This window comes from Mixophyes fleayi, chromosome 10, assembly GCF_038048845.1.
Source record: "Mixophyes fleayi isolate aMixFle1 chromosome 10, aMixFle1.hap1, whole genome shotgun sequence".
Lineage (NCBI taxonomy): Eukaryota > Metazoa > Chordata > Amphibia > Anura > Limnodynastidae > Mixophyes > Mixophyes fleayi.
The window spans coordinates 25,071,948-25,093,232 of record NC_134411.1 but is presented as its reverse complement, the minus strand read 5'-3'; the positions used below and the strand labels follow the sequence as shown (position 1 = coordinate 25,093,232).

The window sequence follows — 21,285 nt, the reverse complement described above, 5'->3', positions numbered from 1 at the left end:
GAAACACATTGTAGAGTTTACTAAAAGAAAGGCCAAGGCTAATGACAGAATCTCTCCAGGTCAGTGTATAACAATTGATTGGACAGCTTTTAGAAAGTATCTCTAAACATGCTCTTTGCTCTTTTGTATAACTTGTACCTGTCCCCAGCAGAGGGTGGGCGGGATGAATGCAGAATTTCGAACACATAAGAGGACAGCTGCTGAACCTATATTTTCCATGAACGTAGTTTTGAATAAAGACATTTTCCAGTCAATCAATCTGTATGAAGACCTTAACCAGAAACTGACTGTAGAGGCAACGTCTGCCCCACAAAGGCATAAAAATACAACAAAATGCTAGAGACTACCAGACCGTAGCTGTTTCTGTGTTTCCACAGTAAAAACAAATTGCATATTATAGATTGTCACTTGCCAGAAATTTGAGCCCTTTGAACATGGGTATGGCAGAACCCTGCCTAAAATTGCAAGAAAATTAAAAATACAGACAAAGACCTATAGGATGCACAAGGAGACACATGAGGGCGGAACAGTGAGGGCATTTGCCCTGTGGCCCCATACTTGGAGGGCCATTTTAGTACAAATCCCTAATTATTGTAACTATTGAAATAACAAGGATGCTGTTCTCTATCAATGGAATTAATTTTCATTTGTATAAAGGAAAGTAAAGGAGAGTATATATATTATTGTGATAAACGTCTTAATATAGTTATTGACGAGATATTGTTATTGCCCAAGCCTCGTACAGCAGCAAAACCAGCTATCCTGAGTGACAAATCATACCACCTCACTTAAACCCCCAAATCAGTTGTACTTGTAGAAAGTTAGTCATATTAGAGTGCATTTTAGGGCCACGTTTGCAGAGATTTCGGGTAAGTTGACCGATATTACAATGCGCATGGCAGTGTAAGTTGGATATGGCTCAAACACGGATGCATAGGCAAACCGAGGGGGGGGGGGTTTCCTTGTGTCTGGAAACCCCCTCCCAGCATGGGGCACTGTATGCTTGAGGTGGCTTGACCCGTGTATATGATGGGGATAGGAAGAGTTGGAAGGCAGCCAAGCACTGTCTAAAATTATAGCCACACCCCCATGCATGCTGGTCACGCCCACTGGCGGCGTAGCGTGGAAACCCCTCTCTACAAATCCTGCGTTTGCCTCTGGGATGGTTGCTAGTCCTAGATGCCATCCCATAATGACTTACACCCAAATCTATGGCCTGGGCCACAGTTTATTTTTACAGCCCTATATTATAACTATGTGGTTGCAAACTTGCTTAAAGCATCAAAGGAAATTGAGTCCATTGAGCAAAACTATAAACACGAAACTGAAGCACAGTGCTTAAAGGAAACATAAATAATACAGTGAAAGACATAGACAAAGATCTGAGCACGCAGCCTATTAATTCACTAAGAACTGGTTACACGACCGAGGCATAAGGCAATTTGTGCCTCATGCCTCCAGGACATCTAGTTCCTAGTGAATTGACAGGCTAAAAAGTTAACAACATTAAACCAGTGAAATGTTTTCTTTTTTTTTTAGTGGGAACAGACATGATACCTTCATTGAAAACAAAGTAGGCAAAACAATTGTCATATAAACACAGATTATTTGAAAACTTGACACAATCTACATTCACGCTTCTATCGGACAGCAGTTTAGTGTCCGAACAGCCCTTCTGTAGATTAATGAAGTTGGACAGATTTTCTCAAAGCCCTGGCAATATTCAGTGTGAAAGAGAGAAAAGGTTATATGGGCGAGACAGTAAGTTTCACCCTTTACTGTATTCTGTTCAGCTTTACTTTACCTCTTAATGACAATGATTAGCCCTTGTAGGCATGTGGCTAAATCTCTAAGCAAATTAAACGCACTTTGACGCGCATAGTCCAAGAATAAAGTGATCTAATCCACCTGTACACGCACTTTGACAAATGTTCGCTTCTGTTTTATGTTGATTTCAAAGTTGTCCGCAGTGTTTGACAGTGTTATTGACAGGTAAAAAAACACATGGAGCGCATTAAGGAGATGGTAACACTATACTACAGGGAAGTTTGGAGAAGCATTAATGAACGAGTCGCTTTATTAAAAGTGAGGATGAAGTACAAGGTTACGTCTACGCTTTAACTAGCTATTTAATGTCCGCGTGTACAAAACCTAACTGAGGGTTTATTTGTTTGATCAAAGCAGTTAACCTGGAGATATATAAACACACACACTGTAATCTGCTGTGACATAGGACAGATAAATTACTCTTGCAACTGTTTTCATTAAAAGAAAACAATGCATGGTTTTGATATTGTTCTGTTAGTGTCAGATAGTAGCTTTAATCAATCAATGGAAACTAGGCTAATGACAGCAAATATCTGATTGATTGTTATCCTTCATAATAGATATAGGTACCGTGTTCTTAAATAAGCCTTAAAGTGCGTGGATGTATTCCGCACAGAAGAGGGGCGCAGACCGTACCTCAACTGATGCACGGGCAATATAGCTGCTCCATAAATCCTTATTTTGAGGATATATTGTAAATATAAGGTTGCACCGTTCTCTTTGAACATAAAAAAGAACTGTATGTGGCGAGGCATTTGCAAAAGCTATTTAAGACCGATTTATTTTTGAGACAATAATGTCATTTATAAACACTTTATCAATCTTATACTACTTTTTTTTTTTTTTTTATACCCAGTGTATTTTTATTGTTTTCTTATACTTCTTTTTAGTAGTGTATTGTAGTGCTGTATTTATCTGTGACGTTAGACGGCCATATCACTGGGCTCATACGACTACTAAAGAGAATCGATGCTGAGGATTTTTTAAGCTGAGACAGAGAAAAGATCAAGATCGACAATCTAGGCAGGATTGTTTTGTATTTATGCTTCCAGGTCAAACAAGCCACGTTTACTTTTCTGGCCTTTCATCTTAAAAGCCTAAGCGGCAAACTAAGCATAGATTTAGCAGCATGTAATAAATAACAACACACTGCTGTCGAGGACGCTACGCTGGGCGAGTATGGTACACCAAGCCCGTTGTGTAATGATGGTTCCGTCAATTTTACTACGGAGCAGATTAACCATTTTCTTTCTGCGGCCAGAAGGCGGTGGGAGGCCCGCTAGTAAGATTAGGGGCGTGCCAAAGCAAGGGATTCCATATTTGGCAGCTCTTAAATAGCAGAAGAAGCCTCATGCCAACAGGAACTGCAGGTTGGTAAGCAAGAACCGAATACCGCTGGTCACCGTCACCACAGAGGTGGCCGGGTTTAATTTGAAGGTGTTGGCGTCCCCTTTCTTGTAGTGATCTCGGAATATATAAATGCAGCCGTTACAGCTGGCGATTTTCCAGAAAGATGGCCGGCAACTCCAGACCTCGGGGAGACAGAGCCGCGTGAAGCTGTCCAGTAGCGGGTTGTAACAGACCAGCGAGTATCCCTCTGCTATAATGAAGATCAAGTCCTTGTGAACGGCTGCGTGCATGCGCCCGGCGAAGGGCAGCAGGTAGGGTTTCACGTGGCACTTCTCGGCGTTGGTGTCAAAACACTGAATGATACGGGAGGGTTTTGTGAAGAAGTCCAAGTCGTTCTCCTCGCCTCCCATCAGGTAGATAAGACCATTAAGGTTTACGCCTGCGGCTCCCGAGATAGAGACCTCCAGTTGGCTAGTTTCTGTCCAGACATTGTCTTGTACTCGATAGTAAATGACCACATTAGAGAGAGTGTCTTGTAGCGTCTTACCACCAAGGGAGTATATAGCATCCTTGCTTGGGACAGACACCAGCGTGTGCTGCAGGCGGTCGCGAGGGAGGGGTGCGCACCGCTCCCAGTCCATGGTCTCCATGTTACATTTCCACATACGCCGAGGGATGGAGCCCCCCACCACATACAGGTCAGCGCCATGCTTGCAGGCCGCTGTGATCTGGTGGCACAAACTATTCTGCCCACTTACACTTATAGAGTCATCTTGTGCACAATGCAGAGAGACGGCAATGGAGTGTGTGCGAGATTCCTCCTTCCCAATCAGATAGATGTGCACGTTTTCTCCAATTTCCTTAAAAAACAAAATGACATTTAATATTTACACAGCCACGTCCATTAGGTTACAGAAAAGGAGACGATTCCATAAACTTAAAACGTTCACTGTCAACATTCTATTTACTTTTGATGCCGAGTAATGTGAAACCCTCCATTCTAAAGACAACCCAGTGCAAAAATATATTATCAACGTTGGATCCCAACTCCCCAACTAGTAAAACCATGCAGGTCCTATGCCCAGAACTTCCTTGGTTTAAGAGATAATTACACACTGCTGCTGCCTGCAGCCAATCATTCAATAAGCATAAAAGGCGTGGCTCGTTCAAGTGGTTTATATTTAAAAATTCTCCAGGCTGTAATGCCTGGAGGATTATTAGCTGCAGACAGCAAGTGATGTGGGAAGCTCTGGGACCAAGGGGGACCAGGGATGGAAGCTCCAACCTCCTAAATTTGGTGCTGTATTTTAGGCTTTATAATCTGCCATAATTCAGAACCAAATTGAAACCGGTTTTGTGAGCTACAGGTTTATGCACTAACACTTCCTACAGTTTGATAATTACAAAGAAAGTTTCTCAGAAGCAGAGAACAGGGTCCTGCCAGTACACTCCCATTAATATTTATGAATTGCCCTGAAGATTGGCAACTTCATGCAGGGTTAATTATAAGAGAAGCATCACATCAAAATAAAAAACAAGGGTGGCATGTATGAAAACTGGGGCAACTGGAGCAGATTATGTCCTTTTCTAATACAGATTAGAAACTGAAAAAAATATTCTGATTGGATGCTATGGGTTACAGAACCCTTTGAAGTTACATGTACAGCAGCTTTTATGTTGTCCGTGTATTTTTTCAGACAAAATACGGTGAAAATTGTATTAAACTTTACACAAGGATCAAGCAAGTTTCCTTTATGACAGATTATGTTAATTGCTATATTTGTTATGAAGCTAAAGACATTGCACAGGTAGAAATACCCCAATATTTTACCTTCAGGCTAGAAAGCAGTATTTCAGAATATTCCTCCCGCTCTTCCTTATTGAAATGGATCCAGTTTTTGATAGCGATGGTGGGTTTCTGTGAACAAGGCACTCCATCTAACAGGAAAGGACAGCAAAGAGGAACTAGTACTATCTATAAAGTTTGATGTATGCATTTTTCTTACATTTTCTACACATACATTTGTTTTGCTTTTGTGTTGAAGTTAGAGCTGTTAACTTTTGAGTGCTGAACATTCTAATGATCCGATTGGCTGCAGGTGGGTCTAACCATGTGAACATTCTAATTACCTGACTGGCCATGTGATGGAATACTCCTATGAACATTCTAATGTTCTGACTAACTATGGGTTGGTCTAACATGATGAACCTTCTAATACTCTGGTTGGTTGATTGGTTGATTCAGACCAGTAAAAGTCCTTCTGATCGTATTGGATGTAGGTTGGGCTGGCAATGTGAACATTATAATTTTCTGGTTAGGTATAGGGTTGGTTTATCCCTGTGAAAGTTGTAATGTTCTGATTTAGCTGGTGGGCAGTCTTTTTATAGACTTCAATTGCGACAGAGACATCTGTGGGATAAACACAGATACTGCACACTATTAAAATCATACTAAGGAGAAGTATATCAATCTAAATAGCAACAATATGCACACAATGCAAGTTCAGTTATATCTGTTTGCACCCAACAAATAATATACCTTTAATGCTCAGGCCAGTCTAGGACAGAAAATGTTGTAGTACTCTGGTTACAGGTTTGTCCAGTCTTGCACACTTTCTAATATTTTATTTGATTACAGTTTGGCCTAGCTCTGTGAACACTGCAATGCTCTGATTGGCTACAGGTTAATTGAGCTCTGTCAGTGTTCTAGTGCTCTGATTGGATACTGTTTGATCAAGAACTGTAGATTTTCTAATGCTCTCATTGGCTACAGGATAGCCCAGCCATGTGAATGTTATAATGCTCTAATTGGCCAACAGGTTGTCTAGTGTTTTAATGCTCCGATTAGCTAAGCCTCTCCCACATTAAAATTACTGATACATGAAAAAAAATGGGAGGATCGGGGAAGCAGGAGGGCTATAGGGGAGAAGAGGTGTCAGTTTTTCCAAGTGCCCTGTTGCCAAGGGGTGAAACATCGTCTGTGTCCCCTTACTCCTGAAGGAGAAGAGTGAATGCAATAGATAAAAATTATTAAAGGACACTAAAACCTCAAAGGTTACACTTTGAAGCATAGAGTTAAAATAGTGTTAATTGTGGTTTTCAATTGATCATTGCATGAGCACACTGGAAGTGTTCTCCAATATTACAGTCCATCTACTCAAGACCCTTACTCTGGATCTATATTTGGAAGGGGACAGGTTGTCTCCAACCAAAAATTGCCCCGTGTTTTGCCAGCAGACGTTCTTGACGTCCTGCACAGTAGGATGGCACAACAGGAAAGAAATCATTTGGGACGGGGTTAGGATATCAATAACTTCATTTTGTATGTGAAGGTTCTCTAAGTCTATGTTAGAGCATGTTTGTTAGGTCGGGTTACATTACTCTGATGTTTGGAACCTGGGCAAAATGTCAGACGGCAACAAAATACTAAATAACTGAGTTGCAAATTTAAGATGTGCAGACAGAATCAGAGATTGGGAGGTTGGCATGTCAGGCCAAAGTCTAAATTGCAGTATATACGTAAAGCCCAGTATTTGTGACATGGAAACGCAGGCAGAATTTTAGCTGTTTGCAAAAAATATATACCGTATTTCCCCATGTATATGACGCTCCACTGTATAAGATGCACCTATATAAACCATGTGAAAAAATTAAGGATAAACATTATCCTCAATTTTTTCACAGAGTCATTGTGCAGCATATACAGAGAGGAGAGACGGAGTTCTAACGCTATTGTCAATTCTGCTTTACCCTGTCAAATGCTTCCTCTGTCCAGAAAAGTCTCCTTTCTTCTGTCCATTCTGATGCATCTGACATGGTAAGCGCTACTACCCCTGTATAAGACGCACCCAGTTTTTAGACCCAAAATTTTGGGGAAAAAGATGCGTCTTATACATGGGGAAATACGGTAAATTACATTTGCACCCCTTGCATCCTTTAGCTGGATTTCCTCCTAACTCCGAGACCCTTAGGGCATATTTTTCCACTTTACAATGTTTAATGTCAGCTCTTGCAACTGACCTGCAATGATGTCCGTCAGCAACCGCAAAGGCAGGTTCAGGAACTCCTCTGTATCGCACAGCTGTGACAGGTGGGTTTTGGCACAGTGTTTGGCCGCAGTGTAGAGAGACGTATCGCTGTGCTGGTCCGCCAGCCACATGATCTGCAGACAGTTTTTCACCTGCACCGTCCTCACCAGGAAGCGAGAGCATTCTTCAAACAGAGACGTCAGCTGGTACATGTCAGCCACCTCGTAGGTCTCCTGCAGCTCCTCCAGCCTCAGCTTCACTGTCCCATGGTAAATGTAATCTACCAGCAGCTGAAAGACGCTCTCACTCACGTCCTGCAGCTGGATGACGCGGTTACGCCCCTCCTTCAGATTGGAGGCAAACATGGAGCGGAAAAAGCAGCTTTGGGCAGAGAGAACCAGCCTGTGCAGCTGGAACTCTTTCCCTTCCACTAAAATAGTGACGTCAGCAAACAGCTCTTCTTCCATGCACAGCTTCATAATGCTCTGAGCCACGCGGCTGCTATGGGAGCGGTCTGTGAATGTGTACGTCACAAAATAATTGTCCTCTGTGGAGCTCGCTAGGCTCTGAGCAGCGGCCTCTTCTGAAGGGTCCATGTTTAATAATCGGCTTACGTTTCAGGTGCCTGCGAGATATAGAGAACCACATATGTAAGGGTTGGGTAGGAAATAATGATAGTCATTATTCTGACAATACTTACCGCAACGTGTTCAGACCTAAGGGCTCCTTCTCCGACGAGGCTCCAGGATGACTGCTGTGTAAACCGAGTGGAAGTCATCGCGATCAGCAAAGAAGCCGTCGACAGCTCATGACGTCACTGATAACCGCGACGCTGTCATCGGTGCTGTGAAGGGGGTACTGTAAGTATTCTGACATGGACAATGTACAAGGCTTTGTAAAGTACATTGTCCATGCCTGCATAGTTACATGACCCCCTACACAGCACTGATGACAGCGTTGCGGTTATCGGTGACGTCATGAGGTTATCGGTGACGTCATGAGCTGCCGCCGGCTTCTTCACTGATCGTGATGACTTCCATTCGGTTTACACAGCAGTCGTCCTGAAGCCTGGTCGGGGATGGAGTCCTTCGGTCTGAACATGTCACGGTAAGTATTGTCGGGGTAGTCAGCAACGATATGCCGACTACCATCGATATGTAAAAAGTACATCTTTCTTACATTGCATCAAATGTTCGCCTATAACAACCAGCATGAACAATTCACATACTGGAAAAAACACCAAAGACAGAGACTCACCAAGGCCTGATTCATCATGGCTCACATACTGAGCGGAACGTGCGCTTGGATTAAAACGCACGTAAATCAGCTCTGTGTCCTCCTGAATTCATCAAGGCACGGATCCCAAGATCCGTGCGCAGTTGAATACAGGTGAAAGTCTGCTGTACTCTACTAGACAAGACAGTGCAAGATACGTCCAATACCTATATGGAATATAACATTGCAAACGGCATTTCAACAGAGTAAAACACTGGGTGGAAATGATGCACAGTTAAAAACATTGTACAATATCACCACTGTGAGCGTGTTACACTGAGCGACTCTAATCTGTCATATTATAAATCAGCTTCTTTCATGCCGAGAATTTTAGGTACTGAGAAAATTGCTTCTGTTTTTAATCTCCTGCAAATTTCCAGCTAGCTGCAGCTACAAAAAAGCTGCACAAATCACCAGTATGAGAAAATCACCAGTATGCAAAGAAAGAAAGCACTTGCTTTGTTTCTTTACTCTCAGTATACACAGCACAGTATCCCCCACTGTCACAGGGCTGCATTGTTACTAACTTAAGCTGGGTACACACCACAGAATTTTCCACCAACTTTTTATGCTGATCGATTTCACATGCGATCGATGGTCCGATCGCTCGGTCCATGGACTGCATACACACTAGCCTTGTTTAGGACGATAAAGGGAAGAGCGGACGTCCCTTTAGCGACTTTTTACAGCCATGTTGTCGTGAGCAATGACTGTAATTTCGTATTCACTGTTGTGGATCGGTCGGAAGTTTATACACACTACACAACGGAAACGAGATTGAAACGAAAATATTAAACGGTACGACCAACCAAATGAGGCGACAATCGTCCATTTGGGCAGACTTTCGACCATCGTGTCACTGCACACACTGACCCGACTTTTGAACGAGCAGTCGTATGTCGGCTGATTGATCCGATTATTGGATCAAAACTGTGTAGTGTGTACCCAGCTTTAGTGGTTATGTATTCCAACTAGAAACACCATCAGCTTATAGACTAACCCCAAAAGACTGAAGAATTCATGTATATCAATATAAAATATCCAGTTTTCACTTTCACGTACATCAATAGATGCCTCTTACTTATAATTTTAAAATGCATATTTCAATTTTGCATGTTGAAAGAGGCAGCCAACCCAAAATAACTTTTAGGGCAATACATTTTTTATACTAATATACAGTGTGCCGATATGATACTTCCCACATACGGACAAAATTGTAGAGTCCAGACACATTGATTTTTTTAGGACGGAAACGAAATGTGTATAGTACATGGTGATCTGTTTAAACTGTCCCAAAAGGTTAGGTGCCAACTATAAAACTTTGAGGACTGATAACTTGTTTCTGTGTTGTGTGCATTTCTGAAATATAATACAGTGTGTTGTGACACAGTATACTAAGTGTAAAATCTATTGAAAGCAATGACGTTTTTAATAACAGGTATATTCAGTGGTCAAAGTGGAAATTTAAAAGTGGCAGTATGAAAAATTCACGGGAATATATGTGAATGGAATTTGATAGTCTTGCTATGGAGGCAGTATAAGAAGTGGCGGTGTGGCATACCACTGTATACATCCCCACTTCCACCACTGGGTATATAGTACTGAATTATGTAACAAAACGTCTATGAAATATATATATATATATATAACAATATATACACACACATTACTTGTGTGACATAACTGCCAACCTGTTTTTACTGTCTGCTTCCTTTCCCCACTTACTGTCCAATTGCAATAATCCAGGCTAAATTTAATGCAGTAAACATTTTACCATCAAACACCTAATGCAGCCCAGGTTAGTGAAGCTGGAAAATAAGTTGGTAAAGCAGAAGCAGACTATTACCACAATGTGAATAGGATGTGCAGCCTGGTGACGTTATGTGACCTATGGAGCCAGTACAATCTGGGCACATACACAGGTAGATAGATGACACACACACTGCATGCTGGTTATATGTAATACATTGTGGGTATTATTGTGTCACCCTCCTGAGCACCCATACAGCAGACACACCCTCTGACAGGTCTTTAGTGGGGGGCTCCGTGTCATACCCCCATCACCCCACATTTACCACCCCCGGTTCTGTCCGCTCCCCTCTTACCCTCTAGTGCCGGAACTCACCTTCCCTCGCTCTGACTCACCGGAAGTTACCCGGAGCTCTTAGGCTGTCGGACCTGAGACAGCTCGTGACGTCACCGCCGCCTGCTTGCCCTTGTCTGTCCGTCTGGGGATGATGCTGGCTGGAGTACGGGCAGCGCGGGGCCTGCTCCGCAGAGGTGAGGATACAGGATAGGAAGCTGTGGTACTACAAGTACCAGCATGAGCTCACAGCAAAATGTACACAGCCTTTGACTCTCTGGCTGTCATTATTGGAACTACAAGTACCAGCATGCACTGACAGCAAAGAGTGGGCAACCTTTGGCTCTCTGGCTGTCAGTGGAACTACAAGTACCAGCATGCACTGACAACAAAGAGTAGACAACCTTTGGCTCTCTGGCTGTCATTAGTAGAACTACAAGTGCCAGCATGCACTGCCAGTCAGAGTCTGGAGGAGGTGATAATACAGGTATAGGCAGCTTCTACCTTTGTTATATGACTACAGGTACCACTCCAATTGCTGGAACACAGGTTCCCCAGCTAGATCCCACTCCTGACATTTTATATAGTAACCAGCCTCCTCCCTACATGTCTTAGTTTACCCCACCTTGTCAGGGGACCTGTATCATCATCATCATCATCATTTATTTTTATAGCGCCACTAATTCCGCAGCTCTGTACAGAGAACTGAGAACTTACTCACATCAGTCCCTGCCCGATTGGAGCTTACAGTCTAAATTCCATAACACACACACACACACACACACACACACACTAGGGTCAATTTTGATAGCAGCCAAATTAACCTACCAGTATGTTTTTCGAGTGTGGGAGGAAACCGGAACACCCGGAGGAAACCCACGCAAACACAGGGAGAACATACAAACTTCACACAGATAAGACCATGGTCTGGAATTGAACTCATGACGCCAGTGCTGTGAGGCAGAAGTGCTAACCACTACGCCACCGTGCTGCCCTGTATAGTTCTATAATATCAGTATTGTCCATCAATAGCGTTGTTTACAGCTTGAAGCTGGTAAACAGTAAATTATTTTAAGGCAAATTATTTTTAAACTCAAGATTCAGTCCTAAAATAAATATACAAATAAGAAAAGGTCCCAAACCCATACATATGCAGATTTCTTATACTTATGACTGGAAAGGCGAAATGAGTGGAGTGTGAGTGGTAGGCTGAGTACAGTAAGAGTGTGTTCATGTAATGGCGACTGAAGTGTATGATTATGTGTCCAGGTTTACATCTGTCACTCTATCTACTTGCAATGCTACTCAAATTCAGGAGCATGCGGTTTCCCATATGTTTTCAGATCCATTCAATGTCAAACACATAGGAGTCAGTGATGTGATCTACACTGACCTCCCAAACACAAGTAAAAAGAAACAAAACAAATGCGTTAGCATTTACAATACAGTCCTCTAAATGCAAGTCAAACACTAGTGGTAAGATGGAACAAACAGACATATTGATGTACAGGAGGGGGAAGATTTGTTTCTTGACCCCCCCCCCCCCCTCCCTCCCTTATGCAGTGTTCGTCTGTGTTAATTAAATTTGTATACCTGAAAAAGCCATACAATTTGGTGTTTATCTTGCTTTTATTTTAAACAAATCTTGAAACAATCACGTAAGGGATTAACATAATTTCTCATCATCCTAGGGAGGGAGAGGGTAGGATGTCAAGGGACAGGCTGCTAGAAGAGAGGAGAGGTACGTGCAGGCTCCTTCATGGTTTTCAGAGGAAACAAAGTTCAGATGATTTTGGTTTTAACACCATAAAATCCCTGCGCAGTGTTGTTTTATATTTTGGCAGTTACAAACAAGAAACGTAATCCCTATATATAATATATATTGCATCTGGGTCTGTTTCAAAACATTGTGCATCATAATAAACAGAGAATTATAGTTGCAGCATAATTCTTCAAGAATAATTAACACCAATTAGATACAATGCTTAAAAATGTCTATGACAAGCTAAACACACAGGAATATTTATGAAAGCTTTGTGTACAGGTAGCGATATAAATAATGCTCAACAACTTATTGTACTCTAGCTGTCATTTTTCTATTAGCGCTTAGAATATGAAAGCAAAGTTTTGAGTGACAGCACATGTTCTTCACCATGGCCTATCCACCAGTTTTCATAAAACAAACTCAAATAGGTTTATAATCAAGCTGATGGGTAGCTTACCTTTCACTGGAGGAAAGTTTGAAGGTATCATCATCATCACCAATTGTTTATATAGCGCCACTACTTCCGCAGTGCTGTACAGAGAGCTCACTCACATCAGTCCCTGCCCCTTTGGGGCTTACAGTCTAAATTTCCTAACACACACACACAAACTAGGGTCAATTTTGGTAGCAGCCAATTAACCTACTAGTATGTTTTTTGGAGTGTGGGAGGAAACCGGAGCACCTGGAGGAAACCCACGCAAACACTGGGAGAACATACAAACTCCTCGCAGATAAGGTCATGGTTGGGAATTGAACTCATGACCCCAGTGCTGTAAGGCAGAGGTGCTAACCACTGAGCCACTGTGCTGCCCCAAGATATGGGGGGAAGAAAGCCATTTGTCTGGACTGATAAAGTTTTAACATCTGACTTTTATAAAATTCCCATCCTTACACCCAGAGATGTAACTCGCTACAGTGAAACAAAGTCCATACTACAGATATAATTTAATGTAGTTTGTACAACTCATTCCAATTACTTTACAGGAACAATAACAATTAGAGACATGTTTAAAACGTGAGCTTACAAACATTTTAAGGGTTGCTACATTCTAAGTGTAGCATCCTATTCTATATACATTGTGAGTAATGCAGCGTAGTACATACAGTAGATCATAGACATATGTTCATACCTCCTTCATTGACTGTTCACATACATGGCATCACGTGTGAGTGGCCTAGAATTGTATTATAAATTGATAAACAGATTTACAGTGATAATACATCAAATACCAAATCTGCCCGCATTTCGGTCTTGATTTATGTTATAACTGCTCTGATAAAAAACAAGATACCTGAACTATTGACATACGTTATTACATCACTTCTTGGTGTATATATTGTATCGGTATGAAATGAAGTGGTATTTGTTGTGGGTGTGTGGCACTAACAGATACCCTTTTTCTTGCAGCCTGTGTTCTCCGTGTGCCACCGCAAGTACGGTGTGAGGGCACCACCGCAGACACACAACGTAAGTTACATTTACTTCTCAATCTGCAGAAATAAGCAGCACTGAAGTCACATAAGAACCATCCTCAGGATTACATCTGTTTTAGTATAAAATGCTTTATTTAGAACACGAGTCCCATCTCTGGATTTTTAGGGGGGGGATTCAGGTCAGCATGAGGTCCCGTAGGAGCCTGGCATGATGTGTGCCAGGCTCCTAAGGGACCTTGTGCTGAATTGATTTCCCCCGTAATACACTCCCAGCTGTTATGGTACCCAAAACATCGCTGATTTTTTGCATCCTGAAATACTCCATGGGGGTCTTCACTACTGATTTAAATCCCCCCCCTCCCCCTAGTATCCTTGTAGTGCCTAGAGGACAGGTAGGGGTTATTGATTTCTAAACTGTCAGGAATTTTTACCATTGGTTAGTAAGAATATAATTGTGTAAAAAGTGAAATGGATAAACCTTTACATGCTTACCTACCATACATTGGTAGTCCTATCGTCACACAAGACGAGTGTCGGAAATTTCATTTTAGTGAATGGTTATAATATTAATAAGTAAAAATGAAGACGGGTTGAGTATTTGTTTTCATGTAGAGGCAAGTTCGACCACAGTGCTCCTGCAGTAGTGTAACAAGAGGCTCACATCACTACTCCGTGCTGTTGGAGGACCCTGATCCTTCTCATCTCAGTCTGTGGCTTCCTGCTCGCTTCCATTCTCGCGACATGATACTGCCTCTATAACATGCAGCCCAGTTCTCACTATACAAACAATATCACTCCTCTCTCTTGAAATACACTATGCTGATATAAAGATTTTGACAACCTGATTGGTTACAAGTTGGTCTTTCCCATTCACTTTGAAATTGAGGCAGATCCTAGGTGAGCAAGAGATTGATTACAATAAGGTCCTCTGTCTTGAAGAATGAGACATCACAAGCTGTAGGTGTAACTGCATTTTATACACCCACATTTCCTGTCTCGTATGTTGGTTCTTGGTGACGATAAATATTAATGTGATGTTTAATTATTCTGTAATATAGGGAATGAGTTACTTCTGATTCCTGTGGGTTTTGTTGTTGGTTTCAGCGACTGTTCGTCCAAGAGATATCGCGTTGGAGAAAAATCTCTCTGCGTTTGGGGAGTATGTTGCGGAGATTCTGCCCAAATATGTTCAGCAGGTTCAGGTAAATCAAGGATATAAATGTCCTATCTGCATATAGCACCTATTTTTTGTATTATGTTACCTCTATATGCATAGAGTAGTATTATTATACAGTACTATTCATACTTTTGCCGCACGTACATTCAAAATTAGATTTTCTGTCATTCCTGTTGTTATAATTTAAGTAAACCCAATTGGCTAGATTTACTAAGCTGCGGGTTTGAAAAAGTGGGGATGTTGCCTATAGCAACCAGTCAGATTCTAGCTGTCATTTATTTAGTAACTTCTACAAAATGACAGCTAGAATCTGATTGGTTGCTATAGGCAACATCCCCACTTTTTCAAACCCGCAGCTTAGTAAATCTAGCCCAATGTGTCATTGTATTTATCACTTTTCCATCAGCCTTTTCCAATATTTCCAGATCCACAGAAATCTATAGCATAAATAAATGTTCATAAATGTACAATAGAGTAGCATTAATAAAAATAATTAATGGTGAATCCTTTCAGTACAATAGAAGTGTATACTCTGTCACTGGATGATTGGTCCGAGTTATTATGCCTATTAAACATATTTTATTTAAATAGCTAAAATCAGTTGATAAATATTTGTAAGACTTAACTTGAAAAGACATTACTGCATAGGAAAGAGAGCCATATATGGAATTTGTACAGGAATATCCCCTAAATGGGACCCCTCTTGTTTTAGTTCTGTACTAAGTGATGTTATCTCTACATACCAGTCTGCCGTAGATTTCAATTCATCCATTGTCTTCACCCCGCTGCTGTGACGCCTCTCACCACTAGAGGTCGCTCACACCACCGCATACATACTGCATCCTCCTGCTTCAATCCTATAAGAAGTAATACATTAGATTGTGAGCTCTTTACAGCTGATGTCATATGCTGTTGATTTACTTGCATTAAGATTTTATTTTACAGGTGAACTTCCTGCCTCCAAATTTGCAAAATCACGGGGTGTTCCTAAGTTCTCGAGGAGCTCACCACTGCCAGTGCTGGCATCTGTCACTTTTCCAGTACTGACAATCTAGATAAGTGGCCATAAGTACATTGCACAGTGCAGTGTCGATAAAACTGATTGGATTTCTACCATGACTCATCCAATAACTTTATCGACACATTGCAAGTGGCCTTTACCAGCAGTGCCAGCCAAGGTGAGATTCTCCAGAATGGAAGCACTACAGTTATGCCAATTGGCAGTGACGACTGAAAAACAAAAAAAATGGTGTAGCAACTTTTTTTAATCATTCCTTGAGCTATATAGGATCTTCTGCAGATTAACAAAATGAGTCTGCAGGAAATTGCGCTGCTGTGACATTACTGACCCTGTATTAATCCACACAGTGTAATGGTACCTTGCAAGTCTGCAAGGCTGTCAGTCACACTCTGCTGGCTCATATAGAATAGCTCTTTATTAAAATGACAACCTGATACAGAGGAAGGAAATAAAATATAATGGACATATGTAGTTAAGTATAAACACTTCAATTACTTCATGCATATTCTTCAGCTTTGTTATACACAATCTTTTGATCATATGTATATTAATTTCAAATAGCTTTACTTACACTTTATTTTTTTTTCCTTTTGTTAGCAATCTAAGCATTTGACATGCTGCTTATATATTCTGCCTCTTTATCCTTCCACAGATCCATCTCACAATACTAAACTAGGACCCGAGTTAATTTATGTAAAGCACGTTCTTCCTGCTGCCTTTTATTTCGTAATCAATATCTGATACATGATGTATTTCATAGGTAACATGCTATGGGGAATTGGACATTATGATCCATCCAGACGGCATTATACCGGTCATGACATTTCTCCGTGATCATACAAATGCTCAGTTTAAATCCTTGGCTGACCTGACAGCTGTTGACGTCCCGACAAGGGAAAATCGCTTTGAAGTAAGTGTGTGTGTTCCACCTCTATGTATGCTCACTGTCATGTTTCTGATGCTGCCCAGACTTTTCCACCCACCCCTATGATGTTATTCCTTTCCCTTGGTTCTAGACCACACCCTTAAACTATTATATGGGTGAGAAGATTATCACTGCTCAGTATGATTGACAGGAGAGCTCTGGGAGATGATAAAGGAATTATGGGGAGGAAAAGACAACATATATGCTTAATAATGACCTCTCCAAGCAAACTTACTAGCACGCATCATAGGAATTAGATAAAGTCGTACAAGAATACTTTTATACTTTAATCACTTAATATCTAGATTTTAGGTATACAAATAGAAAATAAAATATGGGTAGAGCACCTTTAAGACTCTGTTATGTTATGACTCTATCTGTTATTTGTACAGGAAAGGCATATATTTCAGAATGCATTCCGCCCTATTCCGAATCCTTTATATCGTGCTTCTGCAAATCATGGCTCATGTTGTAAAGATCAAGGGCATTGTATGACTTTTAGTATAATGTTTCAGCTCTTTTTTACTGCTTTTTTCTTTCCCCCAGATCATTTACAACCTGCTGTCTTTGCGCTATAACTCCAGGATCCGCGTGAAGACTTACTCAGATGAACTTACTCCGGTTGACTCGCTTGTGTCCGTCCACAAAGCTGCAGACTGGTATGAGAGAGAGGTGAGCGTCCGTTTATCATTGTAGCTGTTTGAGGCTTGTATGATTCGGTCTCGTAACCTTTGAACAAGTTTGTTCATTATAGTGCAGCTGTTCAGTAAGTATTTCTTACACACAGATGTAATCATTGAGTGTTTCCTCCTACACTCACTGTGAGGAGCACTGCTAAACTTTTTAATCAACACTGGGTATAGACAGGTAATATATTTTAGTTATTGTGCTCTAAATAAAGCTTTCCCACTTTTAAAGTGCAACAGTAGTAAACATGGAGTGGGGAGAGCCATTCTGCAGTCTGTACCAATCTTATGGATACAGCAGCCAATCAATTCACTAGGTGACCTTACAGAGGCGTGGTTGACTCCTAGTGAATTGATGGTTCAATATTGGTTCAGCCTACAGCTTGACCGCCTCTGTGTGTAAGTGACAGGTACACTTTACACCACTGTAACTATAAGTTGAGATCTCAAGCATGTATGTAGTTCTGTGTATTATACTAGGTGTGAATAGAGAGTATTAAAATGCAGTGTCCTGTTATATCAGGGGTCAGGGAACTTTTTTACCTTTTACCCCCAAATATATTTAGATACTCTGACGTTACCCCCTTGATTTGAAAGGAAGGAAATCATATATTAATTATTGGAATTCAAAATTGTATTGAATCTATTCAAAATTTCTTTGAAAGCTTCAACTTCAAAACTTCAGGTTTTGGAGAAATGATGTTGCTTCATTTTTGATACGAGAGCATCAATATTGGGGCATTTTGATGTCAGAGCAATTTGGATACAGTCTTCAGTGTCCATTCAATTTCTCTGCTTTGTTTTTATGTTCGTTAGAGTGGAAAATCCTTGTTCGCAAAGGTAGGTTGTTGCAAAAGGCAGCAACTTTTTGACTGCCTCCTCATGTACAATGTTAAATGCCTTTGCAGCTGTTGACATCCAAAAATATGACAGATCTGCTTTGTTTTCAAATGCAATACGTGTTCATTATTGCATCAAAGCTCAAGAAGTGCCTCTGCCAACCCTTGAGGCTCTTCTGGTACAACAGCAATTTCACATTTAAAGGGGTCTACAATCCAACTGACAGCATGTGAATCGGCAACATTACCCCCAGAAATTTCATGTTTACCCCATTTGGGGTAATTTACCCCTGTTCCCTGACCACTGTGTTATATGGACATTCACTGTGAAACAATAGAGTGTTCTACCCCTGACCCCTTCTGTTTTCCCTATGGTAGATCTGTGTCCTGTTGTGCTGGGGCATCAGGACATAGATTTGCGCCCTATATACACTGAACGGGCATTTTACACTCTCCTGGTATTACTGGAAGTGGGTTCTCGCAGCCCCCGGGTACCAGTAGTATGTCAGGAGCCTTTTGAATCACCTGGGATCAGTAAAATGTTTCAGAGAGGGTTTCAGTCTTTTGATGAGTGATATTTTTTACTTTATAAACTCTTGTGGGTTGAGCGCTTCTATATTGATCTCTCTAAGTGGGAAGAATGGAGTTGGAAGTTATATGATAATAATCCTTTCACATTCTTAGTATACTTTATGCTAATAGAGCTTGCTGAGTAAACCTCTGTTCTGACATGCAAGGATTGAAACATCACTAAGTGCAGTTTGTGCTGCTTAACAACATCTCAAAATCAGGTCTAGTTCTCTTGAAAGCGAGACGTGTGAGCCTTCTAGAGATGGTCCCAGTATATGTATTAAAGTAGATACTTGATTTATTGTATTAATGATTGATTGACGATTTGCTTGTTAGGTCTGGGACATGTACGGGGTGTTTTTCGCTAATCATCCAGATCTGAGAAGAATTCTAACAGATTACGGGTTTGAGGGGCATCCGTTCCGGAAGGACTTCCCTCTCTCTGGATACGTGGAGGTCAGTCGCCTTAAGGAATATTAAACTGAACATTCTTACTAAATTCTTACTACATTCTTACTATGAAACGATTGTGGTTAGAGCTAGTTAATGGGAATAGAGAATTCTATAGTTTTTGGAGTTTTTTCCCCAAAGTCTTTTTCATAATCTTTCTACAGGGGGCACTGTTATTTTGAAATCTATTTTACCTTAAGTGAGCAAGCAATATGGCAGTGGTATGGAGTACGGGCCACCTTCGTCCCTGATAGATCATGAGCACAGTCTACGTAGCTTGTTATTCTGTACCTAATTACTAGATATACTGTTTGGGCTGGGTGAACGCTCTACTCCGCTGTGATCTGTCGCTTCTCCACAAAGATCATGTGCTGCCCCCTTGTGGCACCACAGGCCACTTCAAACATATTCTATTGCTCACTCCTGTGTTATGGCAACTACCATGTAAATATGGGAATAAGATCCTACATTATTTGCCCATATTTTTATAGATTGTAATCTTATGGTCCGTTTGACAATTGTAAACATAGTGATTACTTGCAGTAGATTATACCCCCTGAGATTAACAGCTACATTAGAAATCAATGTCCACATTGTACAAAACTACTGTAGTTTAATGAGCAGAGACCATGTAATGGTGTGTGTAAATATAGCAAGGATATAGGATAGGAGGATGTAGGTGAGATTTTGGGGTATATTTACTAAACTGCGGATTTGAAAAGTGGAGATGTTGCCTATAGCAACCAATCAGATGCTGGCTATTTATTTAGTACTTTCTACAAAATGACAGCTAGAATCTGATTGGTTGCTATAGGAAACACCTCCACTTTTTCAAACCTGCGGTTTAGTAAATATACCCCTTTATCTGAGGTATCACAGAGAGCACCTTCAGACAACTTTATTTTGGGGGTTTGGACATGCTCTCTTGCACCTGTTATGAAATGCTTTATCTTTATATCTTATTTTTGTATTCTTCCCCCAAATCCTTTTACATAATTTTGGCATAACGTTTATTTTCATTGCTTTGGATAGAGCTCAGCAGTGGTCTGTGCGCTACATCCAACCGTCATGTGCCAGAAAAACTAGTCTTTACTTAGATGTGCAGGTGTAGAGCGTGTCCTGGGTTGGATCCCTGGTAGAGGGACTGGGTGCTGGAAGAGAACAGAGGGTATCATGGACAGAATCTCTGGGAAAGAAAGAGAAGGAATTGTTTTTAATTAACCCATGCTCATCTGATGGGGGCTGGGGGGTGAAACCTGCACAGAGCATATTTTTGAAAAGTATTACCTGTGTAATGGGAGTCAAAACGCTGTGACCCCTTTCTTCTACACCAGGGACGCTGTGAGTTTGACATCCACAAAGTAGAACGCAATATGCGGAGAGGTTAGATGTCAGGTTGGCCTCCCACTGTGTGATTTCACCAACTTCACTGGACTTGCATGTCTGCAATCACTTAATTCTAAATGTCGCTTCTGTATAGGAAAAATACAGAGTGCGTCAGATGCAGTTGTGACTCGGAGATAACTTATGTGTCTGGTTGTCTCCCAGGTGCGCTACGATGATGAGGTTAAACGTGTGGTGGCGGAGCCAGTGCAGTTGTCGCAGGAATTCCGAAAATTTGATTTGAGCAGCCCGTGGGAGGTCTTCCCAGCTCACCGGGAGGAACAAGAGAGCCCCAAACTGGAGGCAGGAGAAACCAAGGGAGAAGCAAAATAGAGGCAACATAAGCTGTGTGTGTGATCTTGTTTTCACCCTGTAAAATCTATTTATGTACATAAAATAAACACCTAAACGTCACTGTCTGGTTGTACCAGCAAATGTGTCTGAGAATAATTAATGGGAAGTCTTAAGGATC

General features: G+C 41.2%; 2 protein-coding genes across 4 annotated transcripts; one reads left to right on the top strand and one right to left on the bottom strand.

Moving 5' to 3' along the window:
- Window positions 1–2,850: 2,850 nt before the first annotated feature.
- KBTBD4 (kelch repeat and BTB domain containing 4) lies at window positions 2,851–10,676 on the bottom strand. 3 transcript variants are annotated; one of them, XM_075188091.1, is made up of 4 exons: window positions 10,606–10,676; window positions 7,198–7,830; window positions 5,009–5,115; window positions 2,851–4,037 (listed from the first exon to the last, which is right to left on the bottom strand). In XM_075188091.1, the coding sequence occupies exons 2-4, from the start codon at window positions 7,799–7,801 to the stop codon at window positions 3,177–3,179; spliced, it is 1,572 nt and encodes a 523-aa protein (XP_075044192.1). In that variant the 5' UTR covers window positions 7,802–7,830; window positions 10,606–10,676; the 3' UTR covers window positions 2,851–3,176. The 3 variants fall into 3 exon arrangements, with proteins under 3 accessions (XP_075044192.1, XP_075044191.1, XP_075044193.1); XM_075188090.1 differs by having other exon boundaries at window positions 10,586–10,622; XM_075188092.1 differs by lacking the exon at window positions 10,606–10,676 and adding an exon at window positions 10,556–10,569.
- NDUFS3 (NADH:ubiquinone oxidoreductase core subunit S3) lies at window positions 10,649–21,227 on the top strand. The gene is made up of 7 exons (XM_075188093.1): window positions 10,649–10,760; window positions 13,737–13,796; window positions 14,867–14,964; window positions 16,721–16,870; window positions 17,432–17,557; window positions 19,317–19,436; window positions 20,979–21,227. The coding sequence occupies exons 1-7, from the start codon at window positions 10,715–10,717 to the stop codon at window positions 21,144–21,146; spliced, it is 768 nt and encodes a 255-aa protein (XP_075044194.1). The 5' UTR covers window positions 10,649–10,714; the 3' UTR covers window positions 21,147–21,227.
- The last annotated feature ends 58 nt before the right edge of the window (window positions 21,228–21,285 follow it).